This window comes from Pygoscelis adeliae, unplaced genomic scaffold (assembly GCF_000699105.1).
Source record: "Pygoscelis adeliae isolate BGI_AS28 unplaced genomic scaffold, ASM69910v1 Scaffold4, whole genome shotgun sequence".
In the NCBI taxonomy this organism is placed as follows: Eukaryota; Metazoa; Chordata; class Aves; order Sphenisciformes; family Spheniscidae; genus Pygoscelis; species Pygoscelis adeliae.
The window spans coordinates 15,827,625-15,843,100 of NW_008824986.1; the positions used below are offsets into that span (position 1 = coordinate 15,827,625).

Consider the following 15,476-nt stretch of genomic DNA (forward strand, 5'->3'; position numbering starts at 1 on the left):
GAAGCTGTGCACTTATCCTATTGTGATCTCCGGCTCCACTGTCTCACGTTCAACAGCCATGTGAATTACTTGAAAAGTAAAAAGTTTGGTTTCTTAGCTTCTCTTTTTTTTTTTTTTTTTCCTCTCTCATGTGTTGGTATTTTTAAAGGATCAAGGCACTGTTTTTCCTGCCAGCCCTTGCTTGTGTTTAGGGAGGGGTTTGGCAGGCACCACAGGGATTTTCCAACACTTGGACTCTTTTCAAAGGCTTATTTTCCATCAGTGTTGTTTATCCATTTCCTTCATTTTTTGCTCAGAGCACAATTAAAGATTCCTGATATAGTTCCTAAAGCAGAGATTTTTAGCTGTTGGTTTGCTATCAGTCAGAGACTTGGAGACATGACCAGCGACCGCTGAGGCTACACTTTTCAGTGTAAAGCAGGATTACACCAAATGTCTGCTCTTCTGGTTCCCTGTTAAGATAATCAATAGCATAGAGGATCACCCCCAGTTACGATGAGCAGCTTGGGGGGGGGTTGGTGCAGCAGACAGAAGTCCCAGTTCACAATAAGGCCAATGGGTTGGAATTGCTGCTTTTGAGGAAGTGCACAAGTTGATCTTCCCAGGGCTTTCAGCAAAATTAAAGAAAATAATATTAATGACACAATTATACAGTAATTTCAAAGAACTCCTTTATATTTGAGCTAACTGTACATTGGAAACCCTCAGCAGTCTCTTTCTTCCCTGTCATCTCAACCAGTTTACATGAAATCCCTGGTATACACATCTAAAAGGTCTCATCCACTAGGATGCACTTCAGTACAAATAAAAAGGATGCCCTGTTGTTTTCAAGTATCTGTTTTTACCTTAAATCATGCTGCTTTTATTTATTTATTCTGCAGATTCCCGAAACAAAACAACCTCCCGTCCCCAAGATTGAATCCCCAGAGGGATATTATGAAGAGGCTGAGCCATATGATGTCTCTGTAAATGGTATATCACAGCTGACTTTCTGGGGGGTTTCATGTGGGAGATGGAGGACTTGAGGTTTATGGGAACGACTAAACGAAAGCGCAGACATTTCTTACAGCTTGTATGATAAATTTGTTTTCTGATGCTAGATTACAAATCTAATGCTAGCTGGAAAGAAAAGGCTACTGAATTACTCAAATTTTTAACTTTCCTGTAGAAATAAGTAGTACGCCTGGGTTAATATAACATCACTGTAAAATATTATAAACCATCCAAGGATCTCTTTGTCTTGATGGCTTTCTGGAAGATAGGCTGTAGTCAAACCCAGGTTTCTATTAAGGAGTGAGTGGTGAAGCTGCGGTGGCTTGCATTCATGTCCTTGTGCTCTAATTGTCCCTTTGGGGCTCAAAATCCATGACTGTTGGTCTGTTAGATGTGATAACCATTTTTATAATTGGCTATTTATTCAGCTATGTCTCTTGTGGCAGTTTAGTCATCTGTAAACTTGATTAAAAAGCCACACTTCATGTGAGGGGACAGTGTGTGGGTTCCCTCTGTGCACACTCACTCGCTGCCTGGGTCAGCACCTCCCAGCAGCGTCCTCAGCAGTGCCACTGATACCTGTCACCCATGGGCTCCACACCCCTTCGGGAGGAGACTGCTGCATGCAGGCTGAGCTCCCAGATTCTTACTTTTTAAGATGTATTCCTGCATCCTTCTTTCGGTGAACACCCTTCATGAGAGATTACCTTCCTCTGATCTGACAGCAGAGCTGATCTTGTCATTGCTTTATAATCCATTTTAGCCCAAGTGAGAGAGATTATATCGGTCTGCTGCAGAAGCAGATCTCTGCTCGTCAGACTCGACTGCAGCAAAGTGGGGTGCAATGACGTACGTGGTGTGGGGCAGAGCTGAGCGGGGAGAGTCGAAGCAAGCAGAGAAGTGAGAATTAAGGGTAAAAGACTTGGATCTAAACCCTTGGCTGTTGAATCTGAGCTGTTCTTGAGAGAAGCTGAGTCCTCTCCAGCCCCAGTGAGCACCACTGGGCTTTGAAGCTCCCTGGCAGGGAAGCACCTGTGGTGCCACTGCTTGAAGTGGCTGGGGGTTGGTGTATCTGAACAGCCCTTACTGCGTGTCTGCACCTTACACACCCGGACAGCTCATAGCTCAGTGTGGGTTGCTGTTCTCACAAAGGCTTAGGAGTTACAGTGCTAAATAAACTAAAAAAGGGAGATGTAGGAAGATTTCTGTTTCTCTGAACCATCCCGTTTTGACTGCAACTTCACTACAGTGGTGAATGGGAAGATCGCGCCCAGCTTGGGTGGGAAAAGGTGCAGGCTCATCATGGCTGGGCTGAAATGTGCTATTTGGTGCAGAGAGGTCCCCCCAGCTCTGCTATGTGTAGTTAGGTGCCAGTTTGGTTGTGCCAAAATGCTCTGCGTTGTTTGGCTGAGGGCAGGGCTGTGACAAGTGGGGTGCAGGGGAGTGAAGCCCTCCTGCAGCCGCTGCAGCCTTGTCCCCCCAGGGGGTTTCCAGTTGCCTGCACTGTAAGATAAATGGACTTTTTTTTTTCCCTGCTGCACATTGGGAAAGAGGATAACACGTTAAAAGCCATGGCATGTAAAGACATACACCGGATTAGCTGGAGCTTGGCCATGGATCCATGTGCTGGGAAATCCAGGCAGCTCCATAAACTTGTGTTGCATTCAGAGCCTTGGCTGGCAGGAGTTGTAAGCACACACCCAGCTTAAACCTCTGCTTTTCCTTGGTAACCTGCTGCTCAAAGATGCAAATGCACCCACCATCCACTGAAATCCAGGCCGGTCAGATGCCTAAGGAAGCAAGAGATCAGAGCCCTGCAAGCATGGTCGAAAAAAGAGACAAAAACCCCATATGATGGGAGCACTGTCAAAATGGAGCAGTCTGTGGCTGCTATGAATAGCTGTTTGACCAGCGGGCTCGGTGCTTTACACTGTCACAGCCATTAAGTGGAGATAGGAGCCCATGAAGTGAGCAGAGATGGGACGTGCAAGCCCAAGCAGTCCCTCGCTGCCAAGGTGTGTGGTGCCTTTGCCTCCTGTGACTGCTCAACTGCCGGTCCCCTCTGCAGGCCCCAGCAGGTCCCTTCTTCTACACAAACCACCTGGTGTGCTATAATGCCAATGGCTTTTAAGGTGGTTTGCGTGAGAAGGAAGGCAGCATCATGTCACTGAGAATCTGTGCTTTTTGGCAACTTCATGTTTGAGGTGGTGCTTTAGGGTGAGCAGGGAGGAGGAGCAGGGAGAGATGCGGAGCAGCAGGTATGTGGCATGAGGAGGCTGTGGGGGGGGCTAAGGAGAGGGTGAAGCATGGCACGCCATGCACAGGGTAGATCAGGCAGCGGTGCTGGGAAGCTGCTGGTGCCCTGGTTTGCCTCAAGAGATCAAGCTGTCAATCTCATGGCACATGGGGCAAACCTGCAGGTCTTGGTCCTGCCCAGTGGTTCAATGAGTACAAAACTGGGCTCCCCATCACTTTTTTCCCCTCTCGCCTTATCAGATGGTAATAGTACCCTATACCTGTCCTATGTGGAGTGATACTCATTGCTAGCAACTGCCTTGAGACCTTGCTGTGACTGCTGTTGCTGAAGAGCAGTCTGGACATGTGTGGGTTTGCCTTGGTCAAAGATGCTAAAGCCTGACCCCAGTAACCCTCCAAGCCCATTGTGCTCACACCCCTCTCCCCACAAGCTGGGTAGGGAAGGTGCAGGCGGTCCAGGGAGCTGCTGGTGGTGTTTCTGACAGAATTACAGCATGAGCCTGGGAAGACACCCGTGCGTCTCCAAACAAATGAGCGTAGTGAAATCAAACAAAAACAGGAACATCACTAAAATTAGTGGGTGCACTGCCAAGAAAGGACATCAAAGCAAGCCTCCAGATGGGCTGAGGAGATAGAGGATTCGTGCAGCATCAGAGGTGGGACTGTGAGGCACTGTAACAAACCGTGGGTGAATTAATTAAAATGAAGCAGGCGGGAGAGACCACTGGGTTTCGGGGTCCCTCTTTCATCAGCACGATTCCCACCTCTCAGCTGGGGACACCTCTGCCTTTCATTTTACAGCTCTGGCAAATGCTGCTGCTTCCCTTTCCTCCTGGGCTGAAATGTGTTAAACTGTTATCGTCCTCGTCCTAGGCTGTGTTTGCATAATTGAAGGGTGCGATAAGAAACAGAGTGAAAACACAAGGGGCAATGTGACTGCCAACTGAGCAATAATTATTTCAGCTGAAACAGCTCATCTGCCCTGGCTGATTTTAATTACAACGATGACGATTCTGCTTTAAAGGGAATTGCCTTGTTTAAGGGGATGGGTTGAAAACGTTGTCCCTGTTTGAAGTCTCACTGTATGGTGTGCTCCTCCACTGGCAGCGGGGATGGGGCAGCCTCACCAGACAAGGGGGGAGCGTGGGGCTGAGCCAGACTGACGCCCTTGTTCTTCGCATTTGCTTATCTGTGGCTTTCTCTCTTTGTCTCCCTTTCTCTTTCCTTTTGACTGTGCAGGTCTTTTTGGTAGGCTTGCTGCGGCTGAACCCAGGCCAGGGTTGCAGGTTACTGAGGGAGTTATTTATGCCACAATAACGATGGGTATGGCATGCTTTTCAAACCTGAAGTGCTTTTTTTAAAAAAAAAAAAAAACACCACCAACAACTAAAAAGCAAAACCTCAGTTTTAGTGAAGATGATCAGGTGCCTCCCCCTGGTATTGCCCATTACATGCATGGAGGGTAACCAACTCTCCTCTCTCTCTGCCCATGCTGGATATACACAAGGCAGCATTTTTGTATGCCTTTCCCCATGCTCAAGACAACAATGAAGAGAATTTCCCCAGCCTTTATTTCCCTGGTTCTGGCCACTGATGTGGAGCTGATATGTGGTAACACTGGCTGTACTGGCAAGTAGCTGTTCAGCGAATGTTGAAGGTGCTCTGCTCGGGCAGAGGCAGCTCTGGTGTATGAGATGGTTGGAGCTTCCTGCGTCATGGTATTGACTTAGCTCCCTGGGAGGTCGTGGGAAGACAAACAGGAAAGCAGAGGTGGATTAAGTAAAGACATCCAAGAACATGGCTGCCACCAATGTCATGGCAATGAGAGGATAAAACTGTGGTTTTAGTTGAAACTGCCAGTAGGTGGAAATGGAGGCCTTGTACTGAAGTGCCTGAGCTGTATGACTTGGGATTGAGTGAGCCTTAGTAGCGACGACAGTGTTGTCTCAAGTCACCCAAGCAAGGTTTGTCCCAGTTTGCCAACTACACAACTGGAAAATGCTTTTCCATCATGAGACTGTAGCAGCGTCACCAGGCCAGCAACGGCCGCAGCTTTTCAAGTAGAGAAGAGCTCCTCTCATGAGGCACTTGTGGTTGATGCACAAAAGAGCAGCCAGGGCTCCCGCTGAGAGCATGGAAGAAAAGTGTTACTGCCCCAGGAGAAAGGTGGCAGCCTGAGACCTAATGCCTGGGTGAGGGGCACCAGAGACACCCAAAAGGGGCCAGAGGGGCACTTAGCGATAGCCCCATGTTGATAAGGAGGGAGATTTAGAAGATGAGGTTCTCTTAAGCATCCTTGCTGCTGCTGCTGCATAAGGAAGGGTCCCTAGCAGTGCAGAAGTTCAGCTTCTTGGTATTTCTAGGGATGAGAAACCTCAACGCTTTTACTCCATCTGAATTTCTGCCCAGGGTGCCTGGGAACAAGGTCTGCATAGTGATAATGCATTGGGCGGTAATGTTTTCCCCTGAAAGATGGACAGTCCCGTACGTTGAGGGCATGGAGATGGTGAGCCAGTAGTGTGCTGTGAGCACCATTCAGAGACTTTGAAAGGGAGTATTTGCTTTTTAATAAGTTTGTTTAATTGCTGCAGCTTTGATCACTTGAGGGATGTTGCAGAGTGAGATTTCACTGGGGAGAAGGCTGTAGCTTTGTTATTGCATCTCAGTTCCTTTTATTTTAAGAACAAACAAGCCCAACTTAAGAAATGTTCTTCAGTGAAGCTCCTAATGCTTTTTTTTCTTTTCTGGCTGCTTTTCCTCTTTTTATTTGCACCAATCTGATAATGTTACTTTTATGTGGATATTAAGATTTGATGAGGATCAAAATCAGATTAAATTCTGGTGAGAGAAACTTAATGATATTCCTCCGTGCTGTTTGGTAGGACAAGAATGCAAAACCCTACACAGATGCTGCCCAAATCTTACCATCTTGCTATGTGAGCTTACCTTGTGAATAAGAATCATACTGTAAATGCCAGCAGAGCATTGTAAATTCCCCTGCAGTCAGTGGGAACATTTTCATTGTTTCTGATGAGTCTGGTACCAATGACCAGCTGTGCCGATCAGCTGAAAACTCCAATAACCTACAATACATAGAGCTGGGTATTGAAAATCCCAATTCATTCTAATAACATAGCAATCCATTTAAGAATGAGCATGAAAAATGTGTTTACTATTATTTACAGCTGCCACTTATGACTAATTTTTGCTGCTGCAACAGTGTATTACTTCAAAGCCCCTTGCTGTCCCTTAGATGCTGAGTAGAGAGAGAGACCTGTTAGCCCAGAAAGGGAAAGTGGAATGATGTCTCAAATACAATAGATCATCGCTTGCTGCATGGCCTCGCAAATACCATTTTTACTTCTGACATTCAGAGGGCAAGGGCTGATTGCGGCTTGCTGTTGCCATAAAAATTGTGAGTGTTTGGCTTGAAGTGGAAAGTACAAAAAGCATCTTCAGGAGGGAAAAAAAGCAGCAAACATCAGAAAATGTCTAAGGGAATGTTCTCGAATTTGTGGTCAACTGAGAAGTGTCTTTTGAGTGCTTGCTAACTGAGACTATTAGGCACAAAACATTGCAAGGAGATTAATGTTTGGCTAGAAAGAAAAAAGGATCCATGAGGGTTATTTTGCTATTGATTATCCTTCTGTAGGAGAGCCTCAAAAGACACGTCCCTACGCTGGAAGCTTTTGCATGTGTGAGCATGGCTGAGGCAAGCAATAGGCTCAGAGTTGTCCTAGAAGTGTATTTAATGATAGAGCTTTGCTTTTGTTATAGAAGATGGTGAAGCCGTTAGTAGCTCCTATGAATCTTATGATGAAGAAGAGAGCAGCAAAGGCAAGTCAGCAACCCATCAGTGGCCGTCCACGGAGGCCACCATTGAGCTGATGAAGGACACCCGCATCTGTGCGTTCCTGTGGAGAAAGAAGTGGCTGGGACAGTGGGCAAAACAGCTGTGTGTTATCAAGGACACCAGGTTGCTGGTGGGTAGATCCTTCACTCTCTGCCTAAAACAACCTATTTTCATGAGCTGGGGAGGGAAGTGGCCCCTCAGGCCATGTTAACTAGCTGGCAAAAATGAAGTACCTCTAGAAGCAATGCTTCAAAAACCATGTCCCAGAGATTTGGAGATCTCATTCAATTTTCAGAAGGGACGTGGGCATGGAGCTGCTGAGGAGGGCATAAGGGCACATTTGTGGCCAAAATCTCAAACTCCCAGAATGCCTAGAGATGCTTTTTGGGGAAACTTTTTGAGGTGGTTAAGCAGAAGAGAGGCTTATCCCACTGGCTAACCACATACATGACCCTCTAGCATTATCTGTGAGAGGTATTTCAGACTATATATGTATCTACATAGATGTATGTGTATCTCTATACATACAGAGATGTCCTGTGTGTAGTCTGTGTAGACATCGCAGCCTTATAGGACCTATAGGACCTTCTTGTCTTCAGTGCACTTAATGTGTGTGGTTGCACTGAGCCACTTCTAGGGTTGAGTTCACGCCAGCAAGCAAGAGAGAAGGCTCCTCCTCAGCCTCTTACCTGCCCTCTCATCTTCCTTCCCCAGTGCTACAAGAGCTCCAAAGACCACAGCCCTCAACTTGACGTGAATTTGCTGGGCTGCACTGTCATTCACAAGGAAAAGCAAGTGAAGAAGAAAGAGCACAAGCTGAAGATCATCCCCATGAATGCAGATGTCATCGTGCTGGGGCTGCAGAGTAAAGACCAGGCAGAACAGTGGCTCAGGGTCAGTGGAGCCTTCAGGGCTTGCCCTGCTGGTGCTCCCGTGCTTCTACCCTGGCTTTGCTGGGAGACCGTGTCTTATCTCAGTCCTGCCCTTGTGTGCTCTGGCTCCCTTCCTCACTGCAAGCCCATATACAAATATACTACTTCATTTTCATGTCCTGGGATAGCTTCTTTGTGCAGCTCCCTGCCACCTTCTGCGCACGGGAGGCCGCAGAGGGACCTCCCAGTCCAGCTGTTGCGGCAGGAAGGCTGTCTCATGTGGGGCACCCATCCCAATTGGCTGAGGACAGGGGGAGATGTGGCCCTTTCCTTGAGACGGCAGCAGAAGAAGGAGCCTTCGCGGGGCTGCGAGGCGCCGGGGCTGCCTTTGCTGGCAGCCTCTCCCCGGCTGACTTGGATCCAGCAGTTTCTGCTGGCTGCCTGCTGCAACACCAGGAAAGTCCCCAGGGTCACAGGGAGTGTAAACTGTGGGTCTCCCAGGCTGCTGTGGTTTTGCCTGTCCTGGGTGGGGGAGAAGTATTGATCCCGTTACTGCAGCTCTCTCACAGGCTATGGCTTCCCCTTCTGCACAGGTAATCCAAGAGACCAGCGGTCTGCTGTGTGAAGGAGGCAGTGAAGGCAACCAGTACATCCCAGATTCACAGCGTCTCAGTTACCCAAAGGTACACCTTGTCTCTACAGAGAGAACTAGCACTTAGGCTTTTACACCCTGTTCCTTTAATAAATAATAGTTGTAGGTGCAATAATTTTATCTGGGCAAAGACTGATATGAATGTAACCAGACCCCTGTTCTGCTGAAAAGGAGCATTATTGGAACAATCTTAATTTTCCTTTGCAATCTTAATTTTGTTGCCACATCTTTCCCCCAAAACTGACTCAGCATTGGGCTCTCCTCCATACAGGGCAGCAGCCACTATCTCATCCAACAGGACAGTTGTGCTCACCAAGAGCTTTGGAAGGGACATAGACCCTTGGACGCCAAGGCTTGGGCCAGTCTCTAGTCCAGTTTTAGCTGACACTGCCCTGGGGGCAGCTTGTTCCAAAACAGTGGGAGGAGAAAGAAACCTTCATGTATCTCTGGTGGACACCCAAAATGGATCTGTTTGGGCACCTGGCCAGTTCCTCTGCCCATGCCCTCCTACGGGGACTGGCAGATGCCCCCACCAGCCGGGCTGCAGGGCAGGAGACCATGGGGTGGCACTAGTGGTGCCATCGTGTCACCTCGGAGGCGAGCCCAACCAGGGCAGTTCATGTGCTGGATCTGCCCATGCTGGGCTCAGAAATAATGGGGAGGGCACAGCGTGAGTGGGCGGGCGGGCAGGTGATGTCTGTGTGAAAGTATCTGCTACGGAGAGGGTGGGACCTCATAATTTAGGAGGGGGGAAAAAGGCACTTGCGGTGGGTTCTGGCTGGAGAAATGGGTCACGTGCATCTGTGGAGCTTGTGTCCGGTGCTTGTTGACAGGTGGAGGTATCTGAGAGGTACTCTGCAGCCTCCGAGAGCGGGAGCAGCACAGACGGCCACCCAGAGACAGCTGAGACAAAAGATGGTAAAATCTCACCCTGGGAACAACAGGGAAACCGGGCCATCAACCCTGCATGTGGCGAGGGTTTCTGTAGCTTCTTCTGCCACCGCCACCTCAAACTGACCTGATGCAGGGTGAAAGCTGCGTGTGAATTCACTGCCTGTGAATTTGATTTCAGTGCTTTTTTCCGTAACGAAGTGACAGGTGGACATTGGGATTTCTCAGCAGTTACAGAGTTAGGATAGGGCTTGAGAAACCTGGGTGTGATACCTGCCCTACCACAGAGATCCTGTGTGACCCTGGGCAAGTCACTCTGGGACAGTTTGAGATGGCACAAATGCAACCTAAGTGACTTTCCTCAGAGATGTCTGCAGAGAAACTTGGAGTACCTGTGTGAAATGCTGAGCTGTCTCCAGTAGGAGCTATACCTTCACACTAGGGCATCTGACTCTGGGCTTTAAGCTGCATTCCCCATCTATAAGATGGGGCAGGTAAGTACATTAAAAGAGGAGATGCTCTATTAGAAGGATGGTGGGACCCATCTATATATCGGAGAGAGAGAAAGAGAAATCCATGCTGAGGACTCACTGGAGTCACCCAACAGACGGAACTTGGCTGCTGAGTCCCTCTACACTAGGACTTCATCATTTTGTTATGATAGTGGGAAGGAAAATCTGGACTAAAAACATCCAACTTGATTTCTTACCAGGGTTACCTGATGATTACACAGCCATATTCACGCACTGACTCATGTGCTCGGTAGGAAAATGCTGAAGAGGCTCTTTGGGCATAACCTTTCCCCCCTCCCCACCTTGAGTCCCTCTTCTAGAAAGGAAAAGACTTGAATGCAGTAAATATTTATGGGTAACGGTTTCTAATTCAATTCTTTGTAGTGTAAGAAATTGAAGGGAGGTTGGCACCTGCACAGCAAGACCTGTGCAAACAGCCTTCCCACAGCTCATGCAGCGACTGGCGTTTGGTCAGAACTAACCCAAGTTTAAAGCAATATGGATTAAGTATCTTCAGCAAATCACTTAACTGAAATTACCGGTGCCATCTTGCTCATCATCTCCCTGGGCTTTGGACTATTACAGCCTGTCCCCGAGTCACAGGTTTGCCCTCTGCAAGGGATGTGTGTGCTGCAGCGCTGTTGGGTGCAGGATGGCAGTGCAGGCAGCTTTGGGGCAGGACAGCAAGCTGTGTGTATGGCTGTGAGTTGGGAAAGCCACGCATATATCTTTTTCTTTTTCTTTTCTGGTAGTTAAGAAGAAGGGCACAACTGGCCTGAAACTGAGCAACCTGATGAACCTTGGGAGGAAAAAATCCAGCTCCCTGGACAGCCCAGAGAGATCCCTGGAGACTTCAAGTAAGTGGCAGCATGAGCCCCTCTGCAGGGACTTGTCTCAGGGCTGGATCTCAGTGTGCAGGGCAGTATGAGCACCAGGCATCATCCTCCTCAAACACGTGTGTGCCAGGCTGTCCTGCTGAGGGAGGCAAAGAGGCCACAGTCTGCTTGGTCCATGCCAGTAAATCCATGCAGATTGTGGTGCCTCTTACACATTAAGGTGACTGCGTGGCTTACAAGTGCTGGCAGTAGCTCGCAGGGTGACCCAAGAGGAAGGGCAGGTAATACCAGACATATACACAGAGGGCATCTGTGCTGCTCTTCCTGGGCACCAGCCCAGGGTGTGGGAGTCAGCAGGGAGAGAGCTGTGTGGGTCAGCTGGTATTCACCATCTGGGACCAACTTTGTCCAACTATCTGCAGCCAACTTGCTGCTCCAAACCTAACCTAATTTCAAGTGTCTCATTTGGAACAGATTTTTTCCCCTTTTCACCCGGTTTTGTATGGATAGGACAGCTTGTCTTTGTGCTTTTGGTCTTTGTCGTTGCCTGTGGCTGTGTTGTGTGTGATCTCGGAACTTACCCTGATATCAAACATCCCCATGCACACACAAGAGTTTGGATTCCCTCTCCCCATGGGGTGGAAAATGTGCCTAAAAGTAACCTGTGCTTGCTTGCAGGTTACCTGAATATGCTCGTGAACAGCCAGTGGAAGTCCCGTTGGTGTCAGATAAAAGACGGTCACCTCCATTTCTACCAGGACAAGAACCGAAGCAAACTGGCTCAGCAGCCCCTGAGTTTGGCAGGTTGTGAAATTATCCCAGAGCCAAGCCCTGATCATCTCTACTCCTTCCGCATCCTGCACAACGGGGAAGAACGGGTCATTCTGGAGGTAGTGTATATCTCCAAGAAAGCTCTGCTTTAAGTCATCAGCTTGGGTGTCTTAGTAGGCCTAAATGCTGGTGAGGTCCTCCAGAGGGACCCTCAGTCCAGCAAAACAGAACTTGAAGCGTGGGACTTTGGTTCATCTGTCTGTGGTCACCTAGAAGGTGTCCCACCTAGCTGGTAACCCAGGCTGTGTCTGATGCTGGCGCCTCCAGAGGACCATTCAGCCTTCATCTTAGGCACTCATCTTAGGATGGGATGAAGGGTCCTCTGGAGGTGCCCATCTCTCTCCACTGACTGTAGGATAACTTTGGATGATTAAGTTATACGGGATGCGTTTCAGGTGGTTAATGTTAGATGAGAGGAATGCCACTTTAGGGATTTAAGTCTGTAGTTAGGAGGAACAGAGAACTTCATCTTCTGAAAACAGTCCCAAAGCCATGGGTCATGCATCCCAAATAAACAGATGACAGATCTGCCCCTGAAAGCGCAAGTGAATTCATCTCCATCTGTTACTTTCCTTTGCCTGCAACCAGGATTGTTTATCTCTAATCTTAGTTCTCTCTGACGACAGCATGATTATAATAGGAGGTGGACAATGTGAGCAATTTCCTGTATTTTTCCAGTGGCTGAAATATTTATAGCTAAACAACTGACTTGGAGGGCCTGCCATGAAGTTTGAAGGTGTTTTTGTTTAGCTTCTGGTTCAGGCTATGTCTGTGTCTAAGAAATTTTGCCTAATTACAGATGTGAAGAAGAGGTGCTGGGAAAATTTACATTTTGTGAGTGGAAGAATCTGTATTTTGTTGGGATGTCAGACTCAATGTACAGGCTGGCTGGCTGGCGGGCTTCCCGGGGACTGAAGTCTCTGCTAAATAAAACAGATTGAAAGCTTAAAATATACTTTCCAGTTTGGGATTCACTTGCCCTGAATTTTACTTTGTGCTTACTGCTCTAACTCCTCAAATCAAAGGAAAAGATGGCTGCATCACCCCACTTCTTCTTGCTTCAGGTAGAAATCCCCCACTACCGGGAAGTGCATGTGGCTATTTGCTAGAGCTGACTTCAAGGCACCATATTTAACTCTTCATTTTGCAATATGTCAGACTGTTCACTGCAGCTGGGAATTTGGTACTGACATGTTAAAGCAAGGGGTTCTCTTTGATGTTCTCTGATCCCACTTTAAACTCCCCCCTTCCCCTCCTCCCCTGTGCAAACAGCCCTGGAAGGGGTTTGGGCTCTGGCATAAGGAACTCGCAGGCTCCCTGGTGTGCTCCGGTCTCCTTGCACGTCTGTGTTTGGCAATCCCATTGCTGCGCTCTGCTGGTGCAAAATAAAACCCGCACACTTTCCTCGCCAAAGCCAGCTCCCCGCCAGCATCTCCAGCCCCAGAGACTTCTCTTACTCTTGTAGGCAGCTGAGCTGATCACCATTGAAAGGAAAATGCAGACTGACTAGAAATTTTAGGAAGGAGTTAAGCAAAAAGCTGCATTGATATATCTTCCAAATTTGCAAATCAGTCCATACACAGAGCGGTACTTCCTTCTTATTTTAATGCGGTCTCAGGTTTAATATAAATACCTGGCCGTTCATCTTTCCCCTTGCAAGCCCAGAGGACTGCCAGCGTACTTCCCTACCCAAGGCTAAGCCTGCATTAGTCTTGGGAGTGCAGAGAAACTGCTCTTGCAACCTGTACTATCTGTTTGGTCACCTCGTAGGCAAAGTCCTCAGAAGAAATGGGCCACTGGCTGGGCCTCCTCTTGTCGGAGTCAGGTTCGAAAACAGACCCGGAGGAATTTACCTATGATTACGTGGATGCTGACCGGGTTTCCTGCATTGTGAGCGCCGCAAAGAACTCCTTCTTGTACGTCAGCGGTAATGCATGGGGCCGCAGGGACTGGTGGAGGGGAAGCAAGCTAGAGCGGGGGTCCCTCCGCTTGCGGGAGGTTGGCTGCCATGGGAATAGGTGGTAAATTCACGGCTACAGCTCAGTTGCTTTCTTTGGAAGCTCAGTGCGGGACAGAAGGGCACTTGTCATTGTCCCACCATGACGCATCTAACCTGAGCTGCAGCTTGCCATGGGGCTAGGGGCACGTGCCCAGGTGGCTTTTGCAAAGGCAGGTTGGTGGGGTGGGCTTGGCTGGGGGGTGCAGGGCTGTGGGCACCCAGCCACGTGGTTCACCGTGCCACTGGGGCAGGGCGGTTGTGCTGCTGCCGTGCTGTGCCCGAGGGCTGGGCAAGAAAGGAAAGAGCTGAAGGAAATGTAGCCCTACTCTGGTGGGTGCTGCTCAGTGGGGAGTGGGAACAGTGATCACATTGCTGCACAGCTCTACCTTCTCATCTCCTGTGTCTGGCTGCGTGGCCCTGCCCAGACCCCAGGACTGCTGTGTTCAGATGCGCCAAAGTGCAGCACAGCGCGGCCGCGCAGCAAGACCGATCCCTCCTGATGGGATGTCCCGCTGCCTATTCACAGCTTAATGCAGAGGAAGTACTCTGAGCCCAACGCCTATATCGACAACCTGCCAAAGGGCAGGATGCAGCAGGAGGAGCTGTACGACGATGTGGATCTGCCAGACCTGTCTGCGGTAAGATGCCCGGTGCTGCAGGCAGCCACTCTGCTGCAGCAAGCTCTGGGGAGACCATGGGCAAACATCTGGCCAGGGGAAGTCTCCAGCAGTGAAGGGGGAGGGTTTTCAGACTGTGGCAAAGGGGATTCCCAGCCCCTGGGGAAATCCAGGCTTTTGCAATGGGGCAGAAGTGGGTGCTGGAGAGGAGTTGCTAAGGAATGGGAGAGAGGATTCCAGCAAGGTGCTGTAGGGATCCTCGGGCAGATGGGATAAAATCCCACAATTTCCATCAGCAAACAGCATGGATTATTTGGTGATAGATGGTGGATTGTTTGGAGCTTTGTCCATCAAAATTCCTTTTGATGCCTGTGAGATCGAGTCCTGTGTGTAAGGATAAGAAAGATGGGCCATGCTGGGAATGGGACTGTATCCTGGGAAAGGCAAATAATCTGGCAGGGGTCGCTAGATGTACAACAGTGTGAGATCCTTGCATGGGGCTGCTGCTATCATTGGAAAGACCTATTGAAGGAGAGCAGGAGGGGCCTTTCCTTCAGTACACCAAAAAGCCCTGCGTGGAATGACTTAAAGAATGGGGTTTTAGTTCCTCTAAGGTTTATGGAAAATACTCCGGATTGCCTGAGATGATGCTGCTCTGCAGTGAGATGTTTCCTGTACTTCTGGCTGCAGCAGATGGTCCCTTTTCAGGGCAACATTCTCCTTTTGCAGGAAGAAGTACCCAAAAGTGAGAGCAAATTGGAGGGAGACCAAGACAGAGTGTACCTGGACCTCACCCCAGTGAAGTCTTTCCTACACTGTGCTGGCAAGAAGTCATGCCAGCCTTCACCCCTCAGCTCACCGTCTTTAGAAAGGGCTGCCAACAAGGCTGCAGCAGAGAGCACAACCGAGACAGCCCTTGTGACTGAGGAAGCCGAGCCCTGTAGTAAGGCAATGGAGACCTTGGAGCAGGTACTGTCCTGAACTGTGGTGTGGGGACAGGCTTAATCAGTGAGCCCCCCCCCCCCCCCCCCATCATCCCACTTCATTTCCCCCCCAGAAACACCCAGAGAAGCCGGAGCCCGACGAGGCGCCACCACAGATGCCCGCCATCAAAATCCAGACACAGCAGCAGAACATCGCCTTCCCCCAGCTGGCCCCCGAGCT

At 49.1% G+C, this 15,476-nt stretch overlaps 1 protein-coding gene across 1 annotated transcript in view; it reads left to right on the forward strand.

Annotated features, from left to right (window-relative positions):
• AFAP1L2 (actin filament associated protein 1-like 2) overlaps positions 1-15,476 on the forward strand; it is a 74,842-nt gene that overhangs the window by 55,462 nt on the left and 3,904 nt on the right. The window contains exons 7-17 of the mRNA XM_009326045.1: positions 882-972; positions 7,027-7,232; positions 7,817-7,996; positions 8,568-8,657; positions 9,460-9,544; positions 10,782-10,886; positions 11,544-11,755; positions 13,467-13,612; positions 14,222-14,333; positions 15,042-15,281; positions 15,370-15,465. Of these exons, the coding sequence (XP_009324320.1) occupies positions 882-972; positions 7,027-7,232; positions 7,817-7,996; positions 8,568-8,657; positions 9,460-9,544; positions 10,782-10,886; positions 11,544-11,755; positions 13,467-13,612; positions 14,222-14,333; positions 15,042-15,281; positions 15,370-15,465 (1,563 nt within the window). The remainder of the gene's footprint in view (positions 1-881; positions 973-7,026; positions 7,233-7,816; positions 7,997-8,567; positions 8,658-9,459; positions 9,545-10,781; positions 10,887-11,543; positions 11,756-13,466; positions 13,613-14,221; positions 14,334-15,041; positions 15,282-15,369; positions 15,466-15,476) is intronic.